This window comes from Phyllostomus hastatus, unplaced genomic scaffold (assembly GCF_019186645.2).
Source record: "Phyllostomus hastatus isolate PE091 unplaced genomic scaffold, TTU_PhHast_1.1 phas_contig_133, whole genome shotgun sequence".
Lineage (NCBI taxonomy): Eukaryota > Metazoa > Chordata > Mammalia > Chiroptera > Phyllostomidae > Phyllostomus > Phyllostomus hastatus.
The window spans coordinates 561,072-574,466 of NW_025333577.1; the positions used below are offsets into that span (position 1 = coordinate 561,072).

At 39.4% G+C, this 13,395-nt stretch overlaps 1 protein-coding gene across 1 annotated transcript; it reads left to right on the forward strand.

Annotated features, from left to right (window-relative positions):
* Window positions 1-208: 208 nt before the first annotated feature.
* On the forward strand, window positions 209-10,529 carry ZNF471 (zinc finger protein 471). Its single transcript, XM_045850415.1, has 5 exons — window positions 209-241; window positions 1,758-1,847; window positions 4,208-4,334; window positions 6,226-6,318; window positions 8,291-10,529. The coding sequence occupies exons 2-5, from the start codon at window positions 1,815-1,817 to the stop codon at window positions 10,312-10,314; spliced, it is 2,277 nt and encodes a 758-aa protein (XP_045706371.1). The 5' UTR covers window positions 209-241; window positions 1,758-1,814; the 3' UTR covers window positions 10,315-10,529.
* The last annotated feature ends 2,866 nt before the right edge of the window (window positions 10,530-13,395 follow it).

The window sequence follows — 13,395 nt, forward strand, 5'->3', positions numbered from 1 at the left end:
GTACAGCCCCGCCTCGCTCCCGAATCCCAGGACCACGCCTTCGAGCACTGTGACAGACAGGTGCAGGCTGCTCTGGAACTGCGTTTTCACTTTCCATCCTCAGCGTCCCTCTCCTTTAAGCTACGCCTAGTCCCCGCCCCTCGCGCTAGACTCCTCCCTCCGGCCTCTCTTAAGCCGACCGCCCGGAGAGATTCAGTGCCTGCGCAGTGGAGTCAGAGTGTCAACTCCCGAAGTCCTTCGGGTGAGAGCCGGTGGGTGGTCTGGGTGGTCTCGAGTCGGAGCCCGATGGCCTGCCAGGGCCGGGCAAGCGAGGTGAGACGCGGGAACCAGGGTCTGGAGCCGCTGCGCTGTTGTCCCTGAGCCGACTACATTTCCCAGAGACCCGCGTGCAGTGTGTTTGGGTCGTAGGGTGGGCGTGCTGTGGCCGTGGTTGATCCAGGTTCGGCCAGGCGTATGGAGGCTGCTGAGTGTGAGAGACGAGGGTGACAGGTCACCGAGTGTGAGCGGCCCGGGGAGACTGAGCGGGAGACTGAGCGGGAGAGATCGCGGTGTGCGACCAAGAGAGACCTGAGAGACCGGCGAGGGGGGGGCGGCGGGGGGGGGAACGGTTGTTGTGTCCGGCATGTGAGGTTATATGAGAGTGTGTGTGTGCGAGTGTGACAGGGACCGGTGTGTGTGTGTGTGTCTGAGTGTGAGAGACCAGTGTGTTGTGTGTGTCTGTGTGTAAGAGAGAAACAGATGAAAAGAGCAATTAGAATGTGAGAGTCCAGCCCTGGCCGGGTGGCTCAGTTGCTTGGGCCTCCTCCCATGCACTAAAAGGTTGCGGGTCACATCTCAGGTCGGTCGCGTTTGGGAGGCAGCCAGTTGATGTTTCTTTCTCTCCTCCACCCTCCTCTCTCTTTAAAATCAATAAACATACTCTGCAGTGAGGATTTAAAAAGAAAACATATGGCAACGAGAGTTACTAACTGTAGGAGACACCTTCAGTTCTGGGTGACAGACAGGAGGGGAAACCAAAGAGCTGAGGGCAGGTGAGAGTGAAGGTGGTAGAACTGGGTGCTAAGGGATCCATTGTTCCAGAGAGAGAGGATGGTGAAGCCCGTGGGGGTTTGGATAAAAGGAGAGTAACTCTGACCTCTGGAATTTAGGAGTCAGATTTTAAAATTCTAAACTGTGTCAAACCACAAAGCGGGAAGGGAGAGCAAAGTAGGGGAAATAATAACTATTTCAAAGGATTATTTCAAAAATAAAGCAAAGGAATATAATCTATGCAGAGTATCTCGCACACCTATTATTATTGTTATTATTATTTTCATTCCTCACCTGGAGATATGTTAATTGATTTTAGAAAGAGAGAAAGGGAAAGAGAGAGAAACATCTATCTGCTGCCTCCTGTATGTGCCCCTACTGGGGACTGACAACCTAGGTATGTGCCCTGACCTGGAATCAAACACACAACCTTTTGGTGCAAGGACGATGCTCCAACCACCTGAACCACTTGGCCAGGGCAATTTTTATTTGTTATAAGACCAAAGAATGAGAAGGCAACTTTTAGGAAAAACACTAAATTTTGGACCTCAAACATAAGAGAAACAGTTACACATTACACCCTCCTCAATAGCCATAGGTCCCCATAATCTCCCAGTTATGTGGGCAGAAGAAAGCTGGAAGGTGGGACTAGGGAGACAGATATTAGGCTGGTGATTCTGGGAGTGCAGAGCAGACCTCCTCACTCACTATCCTTTCTCTTCCCTTAGCTTTGCCCTCCCAGGACACTGCTGTTCTCCAAGAGAAGACAGGAAGAGAAGGTGAAAATGACTGTTGAACTAATGAAAACCATACCACAGGTTAGTTATTTCCTTTCTCCACCATGAAATACATTCTTCTTAGGACTTAGTAATGACTCTTTTTTTTTGGAAAATTCCTTGATGAATCACCTTGTCCCAGGGTCTGGGGATGACTTCTCCCAGAGGACACTGTCCTTACACTGCCTTACACAGTGGGTAAGTGAAATTGGGTATGATGAAGCACAGAGCCTCCTCTTCTTACATCATGAACAGGAGAGGGCTCTTTCCCTCCATGGGGCTCTTAGTAAAATAATAGTGAGCTGGGTTTCAAGCTAAATGAGCATTAAATAGCCCTCTCCTGTTCATAGAATGCATCAGAATCATCCCCCTAGCTGAATTTTGTCCAAATCTCTAATTATAACCCTAAAATCTTCTTTTAAAATTAAATTTCTTTCTCTTTTTTAATCCTCACCCCAGGATATGTATATTGATTTGGGAGAGAGAGGAAGGGAGGGAAAGAAAGAGAAACATTGATGTGAGAGATCAAAATTGATTGGTTGCCTCCTGTGTGCGACCCAACCAGGGATCCAACTCCCAACCTAGGTATATGCCCTGACTGGGGATCAAACCCACACACTAGGTATGTGACCTGACCAGGAATGGAATCCACAACCTTTTGTTTTATTGGATGATGCTTCAACCAACTGAGCCACCTGGCTAGGGCTATCCCTAAATTCTTGAAGTTTTTCTTTAGTTTCTACATATGAATTCAAAGCCTCATTTGTTCACCTAAAAAATTTCATCCTACTTAATTTTTCCAAATTTAAAATTTAATAAATACGCTTAGAACAAAATTAAAAGGTCTTCAATATTCCCTCTTGCCTCCCAGTTCTTCTCTTATGAGACAGTAACTTCTCAGCTTCCATTTCATTCAGGGTCAATCTATGTATGGAGAGATACTGTTTTCTCTTCCTTCATAGTTAGTGTTTTGTTTAAAAAAACTTTCACTACCCCTAGAGAATGTAGATATTTTATTTTTCCACCTAAAACATGTGTTTTACCCATCACAGTTAAGTTTCTGATAAATTAGAGTTGATTTTTGTGATTTTGTTTTCTATGAGTATAAGGTTCCAAATTACCTTAAATTGACTTTACATTAAATTGTTACAGTAAATGGTCCTGTCTGGTGTGGCCCAGTGGTTTGAGTGCCAGCCTGCAAACCAAAGGGTCGCTGGTTTGATTCCCAGTCCAGGCACATGCCTGGGTTGCAGGCCAGGTCCACAGTAGGGCATGCTCGAGAGGCAACCACACACTGATATTTCTCTCTCTCTCTCTTTCTCCTTCCCCTCTCTCTAAAAAATAAATAAATAAAATCTTAAAAAAATAGTTACAGTGAATGTTTAACCTATCATGATAAGTAAGGCAGAGTTTCATTTTTTTTCAGTTACCTGTCCAGTTGACCCACTAGCTGTTATTGAATGATCTCTTTCTCACTGATTTTGCTTGACACCTACATGTTCCATTAAATTCCTGCGTGTATTTGATTTTGTTGCTGGGCTAATTTCAGTTTTACTTGTTTTTAATCTTGTAGTACAAAAGTACACATTTTGCCCTGGCCGGGTTACTCAATTGGTTGGAATATCGTCCTATGCACCAAAAGGTTGCAGTTTCGATTCCTGGTCAGGGCACATGCCTAGGTTGCAAGTTCAAGTCCCAGTTTGTGAGCATATGGGAGGCACCTAATCAATGTTTATCTCAATGTTTAATGCTGGGTGATTCCTCATATTGCTTCCCAGCTTACTCTGGTATGGCATAGCATAAGAAATTGCATTCTAGGCCCTGGCCCGGTGGCTCAGTTGGTTGGAGCATCATGCAGTGCATCAAGAGGTTGTGAGTTCCATCCCCAGTCAGGGCGTGTATGGGAGGCAACCTGTTGATGTTTCTCTCGCTGTTTCTCTGTCTCTAAAAGCAATAAAAACATGTCCTCAGGTGATGATTTTTTAAATATTGCATTCTAAATATATTATTTTAATTGTATTAGGAAAAAAATCACCTACATCAATTCAGTGTTGTTCTCACCTGAACACTAAATCCTGTAGAGTACCATTTGCAAAGTATCAATTTAGATATTCTTTTTGTTCCTGTTTTTGAAAGTTCCACCATAGGTGTGGGTCCTGCCTTGAAGCCTTGGTTTACTGTCCTGTGGCTACCTGTCGATATTTCCCAATGATGGGAAATGGGTTAGTACAGTTGTACACAATGCAGTTTAACTCTTCAGTTAGTGCTATCTTAGGTTGGAGCTTGTGTCTTCATTTCCAGGTCTATTTCTAACATAATATAGGGACATCTTAACACTTCAGGTTGGAGTCATGTGTGGACATGAACATTGCTTAATCCAGAATGTATTTGTGTCATTTCAGTACTTGGTGACATTCAAAGATGTGGCAATAGACTTTTCCCAGGAGGAATGGGACTGGCTGAACCCTGCTCAAAGGAGTTTATATAGGAGTATGATGTTGGAGAACTATCAGAGCCTGGTATCACTGGGTAAGGACCTTTTCCTCTGTGCGTAATTCAGAATTTATGTTTAGGGGCTCTTGACATTTTTAGTTATAAATAAAATTTTTTATATTGTGTAGGTCAGAATAGAATCAGGGAAGAAAGAGGATATTTAGGGACTAATGGAAATTTCAGACTTAATGTTTGATTATCTATCAAATATTCCATGGGTATGATTTTTAAGCAGTTGGGACCCCAGGCAATAATGTGACAGTTACTGGTCTCCTGCACTCAGTAGGCAGTAACAAGGTTCACCAAGAATGTAGCTGGATTACTATAAATTTAGAATATCAATTTTAAAATTTGTATCTTTTTATCAACATGTAACAAATGAACCACTGAAGCACAAACTGTGAACATGTCTTAACTTGTAATCAGAGAAACTAACATGGACACTTCTTAGGCCTGGGATCAACTCACTGGGTAGACTAGCTTTCTGTTCTCTAGAAGGTCCTTGTATCCCACTTGTAACTCACTGAGCATCTGAAACTGAATTTATGTCTTTTATTAAAATTGAGACATTTTTGGCCATTATATTATTAAAATACTTTTTCAGCCATCTTCTTCTGGGACTTTGATTACAAATATTTGATATTGTGCCCAAGAAACTAAGGGTTTTTTACTTTTTATAATCTTTCTCTCTGTTTTTCAAATTAGATCATTTATTTTCTTATCCTCTTTAATATCTTATTAAGCCCATGTAGTAAATTTTAAAACTTCAAATACTGTACTCTTTTTTTAATAAGGGATTTTTAAAAATTATGAATTGATGTTGAATTTTATCCTATGTGTTTTGTTCTTATTTTTATTGTTTTTTCAGATTTTATTTATTTATTTTTAGAGAGAGGGACAGAGAGAGAAAGAGAGGAGAGAAACATTGATGTAAGAGAGATAATCAGTTGTTTGCCTCTCACGCTCCCTCCACTGGGGACCTGTCCCAGAACCCAGGCATGTGCCCTGACTGGGAATCAAACCAGCAACCTTTTGGTTGACAGGCCAGCCAGCATTCATTCTCCTGAGCCACACCAGCCAGGGCCAAATACTGTATTTTTTAATTCTAAACTTTCCACTTGGTTCTCTTTTATAGTTTCTATTTCTCTGCTGAGAATTTTTTATATTATTAAATATAGATACAATAGCTGCATTTTTTAAAGATTATATTTATTTATTTTTTTTGAGAGAGGGAAATGGAGGAAGAAAGAGAAGAAGAAAAACATTGATCAGTTGGTTGCCTCTTGCACTCCCCCAACTGGGAACATAGCCTACAACCCAGGCATATGCCCTGACCGGGAATTGAACCAGTGACCTTTTGGTTCATAGTCTGGTGTTCAATCCACTGAGCCATACCAGCCAGGATGTGACAGCTGTTTTAAATTCCCAGTCTGCTAGTTCTTGGATCTCCACTGATTGCCTTTTCTTCTGTGTATGATGCACTTTTTCCTCTTTCTTTTTATGTCTGCTGTTTTGGATTTTATCCTGGATGCTATAAATAATGTAACATATTGTAGAGACTCTAGATTCTGTTACATACTTGGAAGAGTATTGATTTTTTTTTTTTAAAGAAGTTAACTTGACTGAAATTTCAAACTGCCATTAGAGGTTCTTTCCAATATTCATTTACTGCTGTCAGATGATCCTCTAAAAATGCTGGGCTAAACTTCTGCCCCTGACCCCTTAGAAAATGGTCTAACTTTTATAGAGTTCACTGCAGGCAGTCCCACTAGACTATGGCTGAAGCTTTAGGTAGTATGCCCTAAAAACACGCTGTACCCCTTTCCCTTATCATTCCTATCTTGTTATTTTGTCAGTATTAAGGAACTGGCTTTTAGTCTGAAATACCCAAAACATAGCCAATTTTTATGTCTTTTTTTGCATGCAGGACTTTGCATCTCTAAGCCATATGTGATCTCCTTACTGGAGCAAGGGAAGGAGCCTTGGGACATGAAGAGTGCGATGACGAGCCCATTCCCAGGTGAGTGGGGGACAACTAGGTAGGGGAATCCTTTCTAGGTAACAGCTCAGCCATTTTTAAAGGTGATACCTCTTCTTTTATGCCTCTTAGAAGTCTCCTCAAGCCTTCCAGGTCCTAGGGGATGGTTGAAATATTACTCCTTAGCACGGGCTTTTCAGATCTCTTCCACTTGGTCTCCTAATAACTCATTTTGCAAAAATCTTTATCCAGCTCCTTTCTATCCCCTTTCATTTAGTCATACAGACATATATAAGCTTCTTGGTTTCTCAGATGTTTCTTAATCCAAAATTAGGTGCTACTTGCAATTATGACATACTCTGCTGCTTTAAATCTTTCTTTGGTTTCCCATTACAAATAAGAAAAATGCAAACTCTATCAGGCCATATGTGATGAGCAATTTTCTACTTCTCCAACTTCATCTCTCTCACTTTTTATCTTTTCCATTATAAGTTAGTCCAGAGTTTTCTTGGTATGCCAGGCACTAAGGTATGTTTCAAGTATGTTATAGGTATGTAAAGGTAAGATAGGAGTTTCTAAGCCTTGGAGACCAAATGAGTCTAGTGTTTATGCACATTTACTCCTTTTTCAAGACATCATCTAGGCCTGGCTGGGTAGCTCAGTTGGTTAGAAGATTGTCCAATATGCAGGGCTGTGGGTTTGATCCCTGGTCAGGGTACATACAAGAATCAACCAATGAATGCATAAATAAGTGGAACAACAAATCACTGTTTCTCTCTTTTCTTCTCTCTTCTCTCTCTCTAAAATCAGTTTTAAAAAAGACATTGTCTAGATGACAAGGTAAGAAAGATACTTATGTGTCAGTTAAAAAAAATGAAATTAAAAATAGTGATGCCCGCCCTGGCTAGTGTAGCTCAGTGGATTGAATGTGGGCTGCAAACCAAAGGGCCACCGGTTGGATTCCCAGTCAGGGTATATGTCTGGGTTGCAAGCCAGGTCCCCAGTGGGGCCACATGAGAGGCAAACACATATTTACATTTCTCTCCCTCTTTTTCTCCCTCCCTTCCTCTCTCTCTAAAAATAATTATAAATATAAATAAAACAAAAAAAATAGCAATGCCAACCTATTATTATAAAACCAGTATCTTCAGAAGCACGCATGGTGAAATCCCATTAAGATGTGACCTGAGAAGTGACACCTTTCCTGAACTAGCGAAAGTGAAAAGATGGCCCTGGGTGGTGTGGCTCAGTGGATTGAGTGCTGGCTCTCAAACAGAAGGGCCATTGGTTTAGTTCCCAGTCAGGGCACATGCTTGGGTTGCGGGCCAGGTCCCTAGTAAGGGGTGTGCAAGAGGCAACCACACATTGATATTTCTCTCCCTGTCTTTCTCCTTCCCTTCCTCTCTCTAAAAGTAAATTAAAATTTTAAAAAAATAAAAATAAAAGATAAAAAAATAAATAAGTGAAATCTAAGAAAAAAAGAAAGTAAAAAGATGAATGGGAAAATTCCTTAATATGTCACCTCAAGTTCAAGATGTGTGAGAAATGAAGAGTGCACTGTTTTGAAGCACATAGAGATGGTTCACAGGGATACTATTTTCTGTGTATGAAAAGATAACTCCAGGAGTTCACCTAAACCCCAAGGGACATCACAAAGCATGAGATTTTTGTGGTTGTTGTGAACTGTAGAGATTTTCAAACATCAGTAGGAATAATGTTTTTGTGATGATATTCATATTTTAAAATAATTAAGCTATTATGCAGATCAGTTAGAAGTAGAGAATCGAGGACGGTAACTTGCCTTATTATGTTACATTTAATTTTCTTAATCACCTGTTTCACATTCCTCTATGATTTTTCAGTCTCCAGGATCTTCTCGCATATTTTTCAGTTGACATGCCTGTACATAATACGTTTTGTGGGATTCATTATTTTTGAATTACCTATTCCATGTTAAATATTTCCTTTGTTATAATCCATAAAAGGAAACATTTGCTTTTTTGTTGTCTTTCAGATTGGGAATCTAGCTATGAGACACAAGAATTATCTCTGAAGCCATGCATGTATGATGATGATGTGTTAATGGAGAACATTACAAGCTATGGACTTGAGCATTGCATTTTTGGAGAAAACTGGAAAGCTAGAGATTTTTTTGAGAGGCACCTGGTAAGTCAAGAGTCATTTATCAGACAAGAAACACTCACTTACAAAAAAACCCTTACTTATGAAGTACACCACAAATACAACAAATCTGGGAAATTTGTCCATCTAGATTATGCAGGAGAGACTGTTTATAATCACAGGTCTGATATAAAAAGTTTTTCCAAAAATTCCATGATAAAGAAACACAAAAGAGTCTATGGAGGAAAGAAACTTTTCAAATGTAACGAATGTGAGAAAACCTTCACCCAGAGGTCATCTCTTACTGTTCATCAAAGAATCCATACTGGTGAAAAGCCGTATGAATGTAAAGAATGTGGAAAAGCCTTCAACCAGAGTCAACACCTTGCTCAACATCGCCGAACACATACCGGAGAGAAACTCTTTGAATGTAAAGAATGTAGGAAAGCCTTCAGCCAAAATGTACACCTTATTCAACATCAAAGAATTCATACTGGAGAAAAACCATATAAATGTAAGGAATGTAGAAAAGCCTTCAGCCAGCCTGCACACCTTGCTCAGCATCGGAGAATTCATACTGGAGAGAAGCCCTATGAATGTAAGGAATGTGGAAAGGCATTCAGTGATGGCTCCTCCTTTGCCCGACATCAAAGATGTCACACTGGCAAAAGACCCTATGAATGTGTTGAATGTGGGAAAGCCTTCAGGCAGAATGCATCCCTTATTCGTCACTGGAGATATTATCACACCGGGGAGAAACCCTTTGAATGTGTCAACTGTGGGAAAGCCTTCAGTGATCACATAGGCCTTATTCAACATAGGAGAATTCATACTGGAGAGAAACCCTACAAATGTGATGTGTGTGGGAAAACCTTCAGCTATGGCTCATCCCTTACTGTACATCAGAGAATTCACACAGGAGAGAAACCTTACAAATGTGATGTCTGTGGGAAGGCCTTTAGCCATCACGCATCACTCACTCAACATCAAAGAGTGCATTCTGGAGAGAAACCTTTTGAGTGCAAGGAGTGTGGGAAAGGCTTTAGGCAGAGTATACACCTTGCTAGTCATCTGAGAATTCATACTGGTGAAAAACCCTATGAATGTAAGGAATGTGGGAAAGCTTTCAGCATCAGTTCACAGCTGGCCACTCACCAGAGAATTCATACTGGAGAGAAGCCCTATGCATGCAAGGAATGTGGTAAATCTTTCAACCAGAGGGCACACCTTGTACAACATTATAAAATTCATACAGGAGAGAAACCCTACGAGTGTAATGAATGTGGTAAAGCCTTCAGCCAGACTGCCCGCCTCATTCAACATCAAAGAGTTCATACTGGAGAAAAACCCTATCAATGTACTGAATGTGGAAAAGCTTTTAGTGATAGTTCATCCCGCGCTCAGCATCAGAGACTTCATACTGGCCAAAGGCCCTATGAATGTGTTGACTGTCAGAAGACATTTAGGACAAAGTCATCCCTTATTTGTCATCAAAGATGTCACACTGGTGAGAAACCTTATGAGTGTAGTGCATGTGGCAAAGCCTTTAGCCATCGTCAGTCCCTTACTGTTCATCACAGAATTCATTCAGGAGAGAAACCATATGAATGTCAGGAATGTAGGAAAACCTTTAGCCAGACTGGACACCTTAATCTACATAAAAGAGTCCATACTGGAGAGAGATCTTACAAATGTAAGGAATGTGGAAATGTCTTCAGACAAAGTGTATACCTTGCTCAACACCAGAAAATTCATGCTGTAGAGTCTGCTCAGTCAGCCAGCTTTTCCTCATCCCTTATACCACCAAGTCCTGTGGATATATCTGCTAAATATTTTTGGAATTCATCCACTTATTTCAGTTCTCATTGCCCTAGTCCAAAACCGAGTCCTTTTTCCTGGACTATTCCAATTGTATAAGAACTGGTTTCCTTGCATCCTCTTTTGTCCCTCTTTTGAATCCCCTTGAAATTCATTGTTCACACTACTACCACAGCATTATTTTTAAAATGAAAATGTAATAATATTACTTTCCTCCTAAAACCCTGCTAAGAAATTTATTTTTTTTAATATTTATTTATTTATTTTTAGAGAGGAAGGGAAGGAGAAAGAGAGAAACAGCAATGTATGCTTGCTTCTCATGTGCCCCTTACAGGGGACATAGCCCACAACCCAGGCATGTGCCTTGGAACCCTTTGGTTCACAGGCTAGCGCTTAATCCACTGAGCCACACCAGCCAGGGCGTGTTAAGAAATTTTAAACTAGTCAATGCATATAAAGTGCTTAGCATAGTGCCTGACTCTTTCGTGCTTATTTAATGTTGGGTCAGTAATCTTAAGAGTCTGTTTTAATAAAACAGTAAACTCTGGAAAACAGTATATCAGTACCGGGATATCATAACAGGTTTGGAACTCAAATGCCATCTTTGATGGATGATGAAGATTAGCATTGGTATGTTTAAAGCTTGGTGTTGTAATAGTTAAAGAGTGGGTTTCTCATGAATCTGAGGCTGTGTTCTTCTGTTCGTGAGGAAATTCAGTATGACCTGATGAATAGTATATGTTACAGGTCGTGTTTGGAGCTCTGGATAAGACGAGAACCAATGAATTAGAATTTGCTGGGAAAAATTAATATTTAGTCCAGGAAGAGAAATAAATGTTACTAATAAAATTAAAGACATAGAGAACTTAAATAATCTAGCCCCTTTTCAAGTTGCCAGTAATTAAGCTGTTATAGAGTATAGAAAAATATATTTGAAATATTACATTTTTGTCATGAGGCTAACTCATCTGTGATGTCAACCCCAGAATAAAATGAAATTATAGATGAATTTACTCACAGTTATATATAGAAGGGAAATTATTACCCTCTACTGAAGAAGAACAGAGACTTGGGATAAATGGAGATCTATACAGATTTTTAGGTGGAATTTTCAACATTGTATAGATGTCTGTACATTCACTCAATTGCAGTCACAATCTTTGTATGATATTTTTGCATTGACTGTTTTCTGAAATTCATGTAGGATAGTAACTGGGCAGGCATCTCAAAAAATTTTTGAAAAAGATCACATACCCATCAATTTAGTATATTACAAAAATGGTATTTTTGACGTGTCATTGAGAGAGATGGATTATTTAAATGTTTGACAAGTAGTTCTCTAATTAGAAATAAAGTCAGATCTACATGTTATCCCTTACAGACAATTGCATTAACTATGGATTAGAGATGTAACAAAAGACACATATGAAGATTCAGGAGCAGAATGCAGAATATTTCTACCATTTTGGGTTGAGGAAGAAGACTTTGGTAAACAGAACACAGAGTTTAGGAGCCATAAAGAGAAGTGACATGTAGGACCATGTAAAAAATTTAAACCTTTTCCATGGTATAAGTCACTGTATGCAACGTTAACAGGTACAGAACAAGCTGAGAGATAGTTCAAATGTATATCATGAAGGATGTAGCCCTCATCAAAAGTACTATTGGAAACCAGCAAGGATAAGATAAAATATACAGTCCGGCAAAGCATACCAACTAGCAACTCTTCCATGAAGAACTTAAAACAATCAAATAAAATAAAGTCCTTAATAATACTAATTACCAGATAAGTGCAAAATTTAGAAGTCCTCACTAACAACATCCAACCCATGTGAATGTATAGGGTGACTAATATTTTCAGACCAAAGTACTCAAACATCTTCCATCTTGAGTAATTCAGTTCTCAGACATGTTGTTCATGGAAAAAATGTCTCAGTTGCTGAACACAAGTTCGGTTCTTGACCTTACAACTCTCTCATGCTGATACCTGTATGATGGGTCACACTTCTCTCAGGAGACAAAGGAGAGAATGTCTGAATATGACAATGATTTGGTTTTCAAGCAAACTGCTTCTTGAACAGCCTTCTAGAATGAATTAACTTCTAGATATCACTGTATCCAGTACTGTTGCAGATGTGAGAAATGATGTTTTTATACATTGGGAGGCTAAATTGTTGGAAAACCACTTTAGAGGGCAATGTGGCATTAACTGTCAACATTGTAAATGTATTTAATTAATTATTGTCACAATTCTACATCTAGGCATTTAACTTAAAAGTACAAGTGCAGAAATATACACACATAAGCACATTTATTATAGAATTGTAAATTACTTAGAACAGCTATAATGCCCAACACTAGTAAACTGTTTACTTAAATTATGGAAAATTGGTTCAAGAGATGATTATGCAGAATAAGACATCTCTATACTCACAGAAAGTGTTTGTAGTTTATTAATTGAAAATTTAATTTCTGTGACTATATAATATAATATGGCAGTTTTAAATATATAAACTATAAAGTTAAAATTATAAAAATGTATATATATCAGATAGTTTTTCTCTACAGTACAAATAAAAAACAAACAATTTTACACAAATTTCTTTGCTGAGCCACTTTGACCCACTTTGATATCATTCTATAAGGTTTTGCTCGTGTTAGCAGTTGTACAGGGTTCACTTTAATCCAATCACATACTCTCCTTGGTACACAGGCGGGAGATGATATGAACATCATTTGGCCACAATTCAAAGATGGTGCATAAGTTCCTGCTGTTCTTGCTAGAGGTAGCCTTGTACGTGTTCTTACCAGCTTGTATCCCAGCAGTAGTTTCTTCTCCTTATAAAATGAGATTAAATTATTTTGCTGTCAATCAAGGAAACCCAACCAATAGAAAAATTGGTAGTATAGGGTATGTTTCATGCAAAAGATCCTCAGAAAATGTGGATTATTGTTAAAGTTTGTTATTGGGTGAAATGGAGTAAAAGTTGCTGGGTCCTAATCTTCCTGTCAGGAAAGCATGCACTGATAGCAGCAGTCAGCTGTGGTCTAGCTCACTGTTGCCTTAAACCAATAGAAAGAGTACAAGATGTGCCAGTGTAAGGAATATGTGTGATGCCTGTCCATATGGAATTGGGTAATATAAAGTAAAAGAAAGGATGACTTACAGTTTAAAAATTT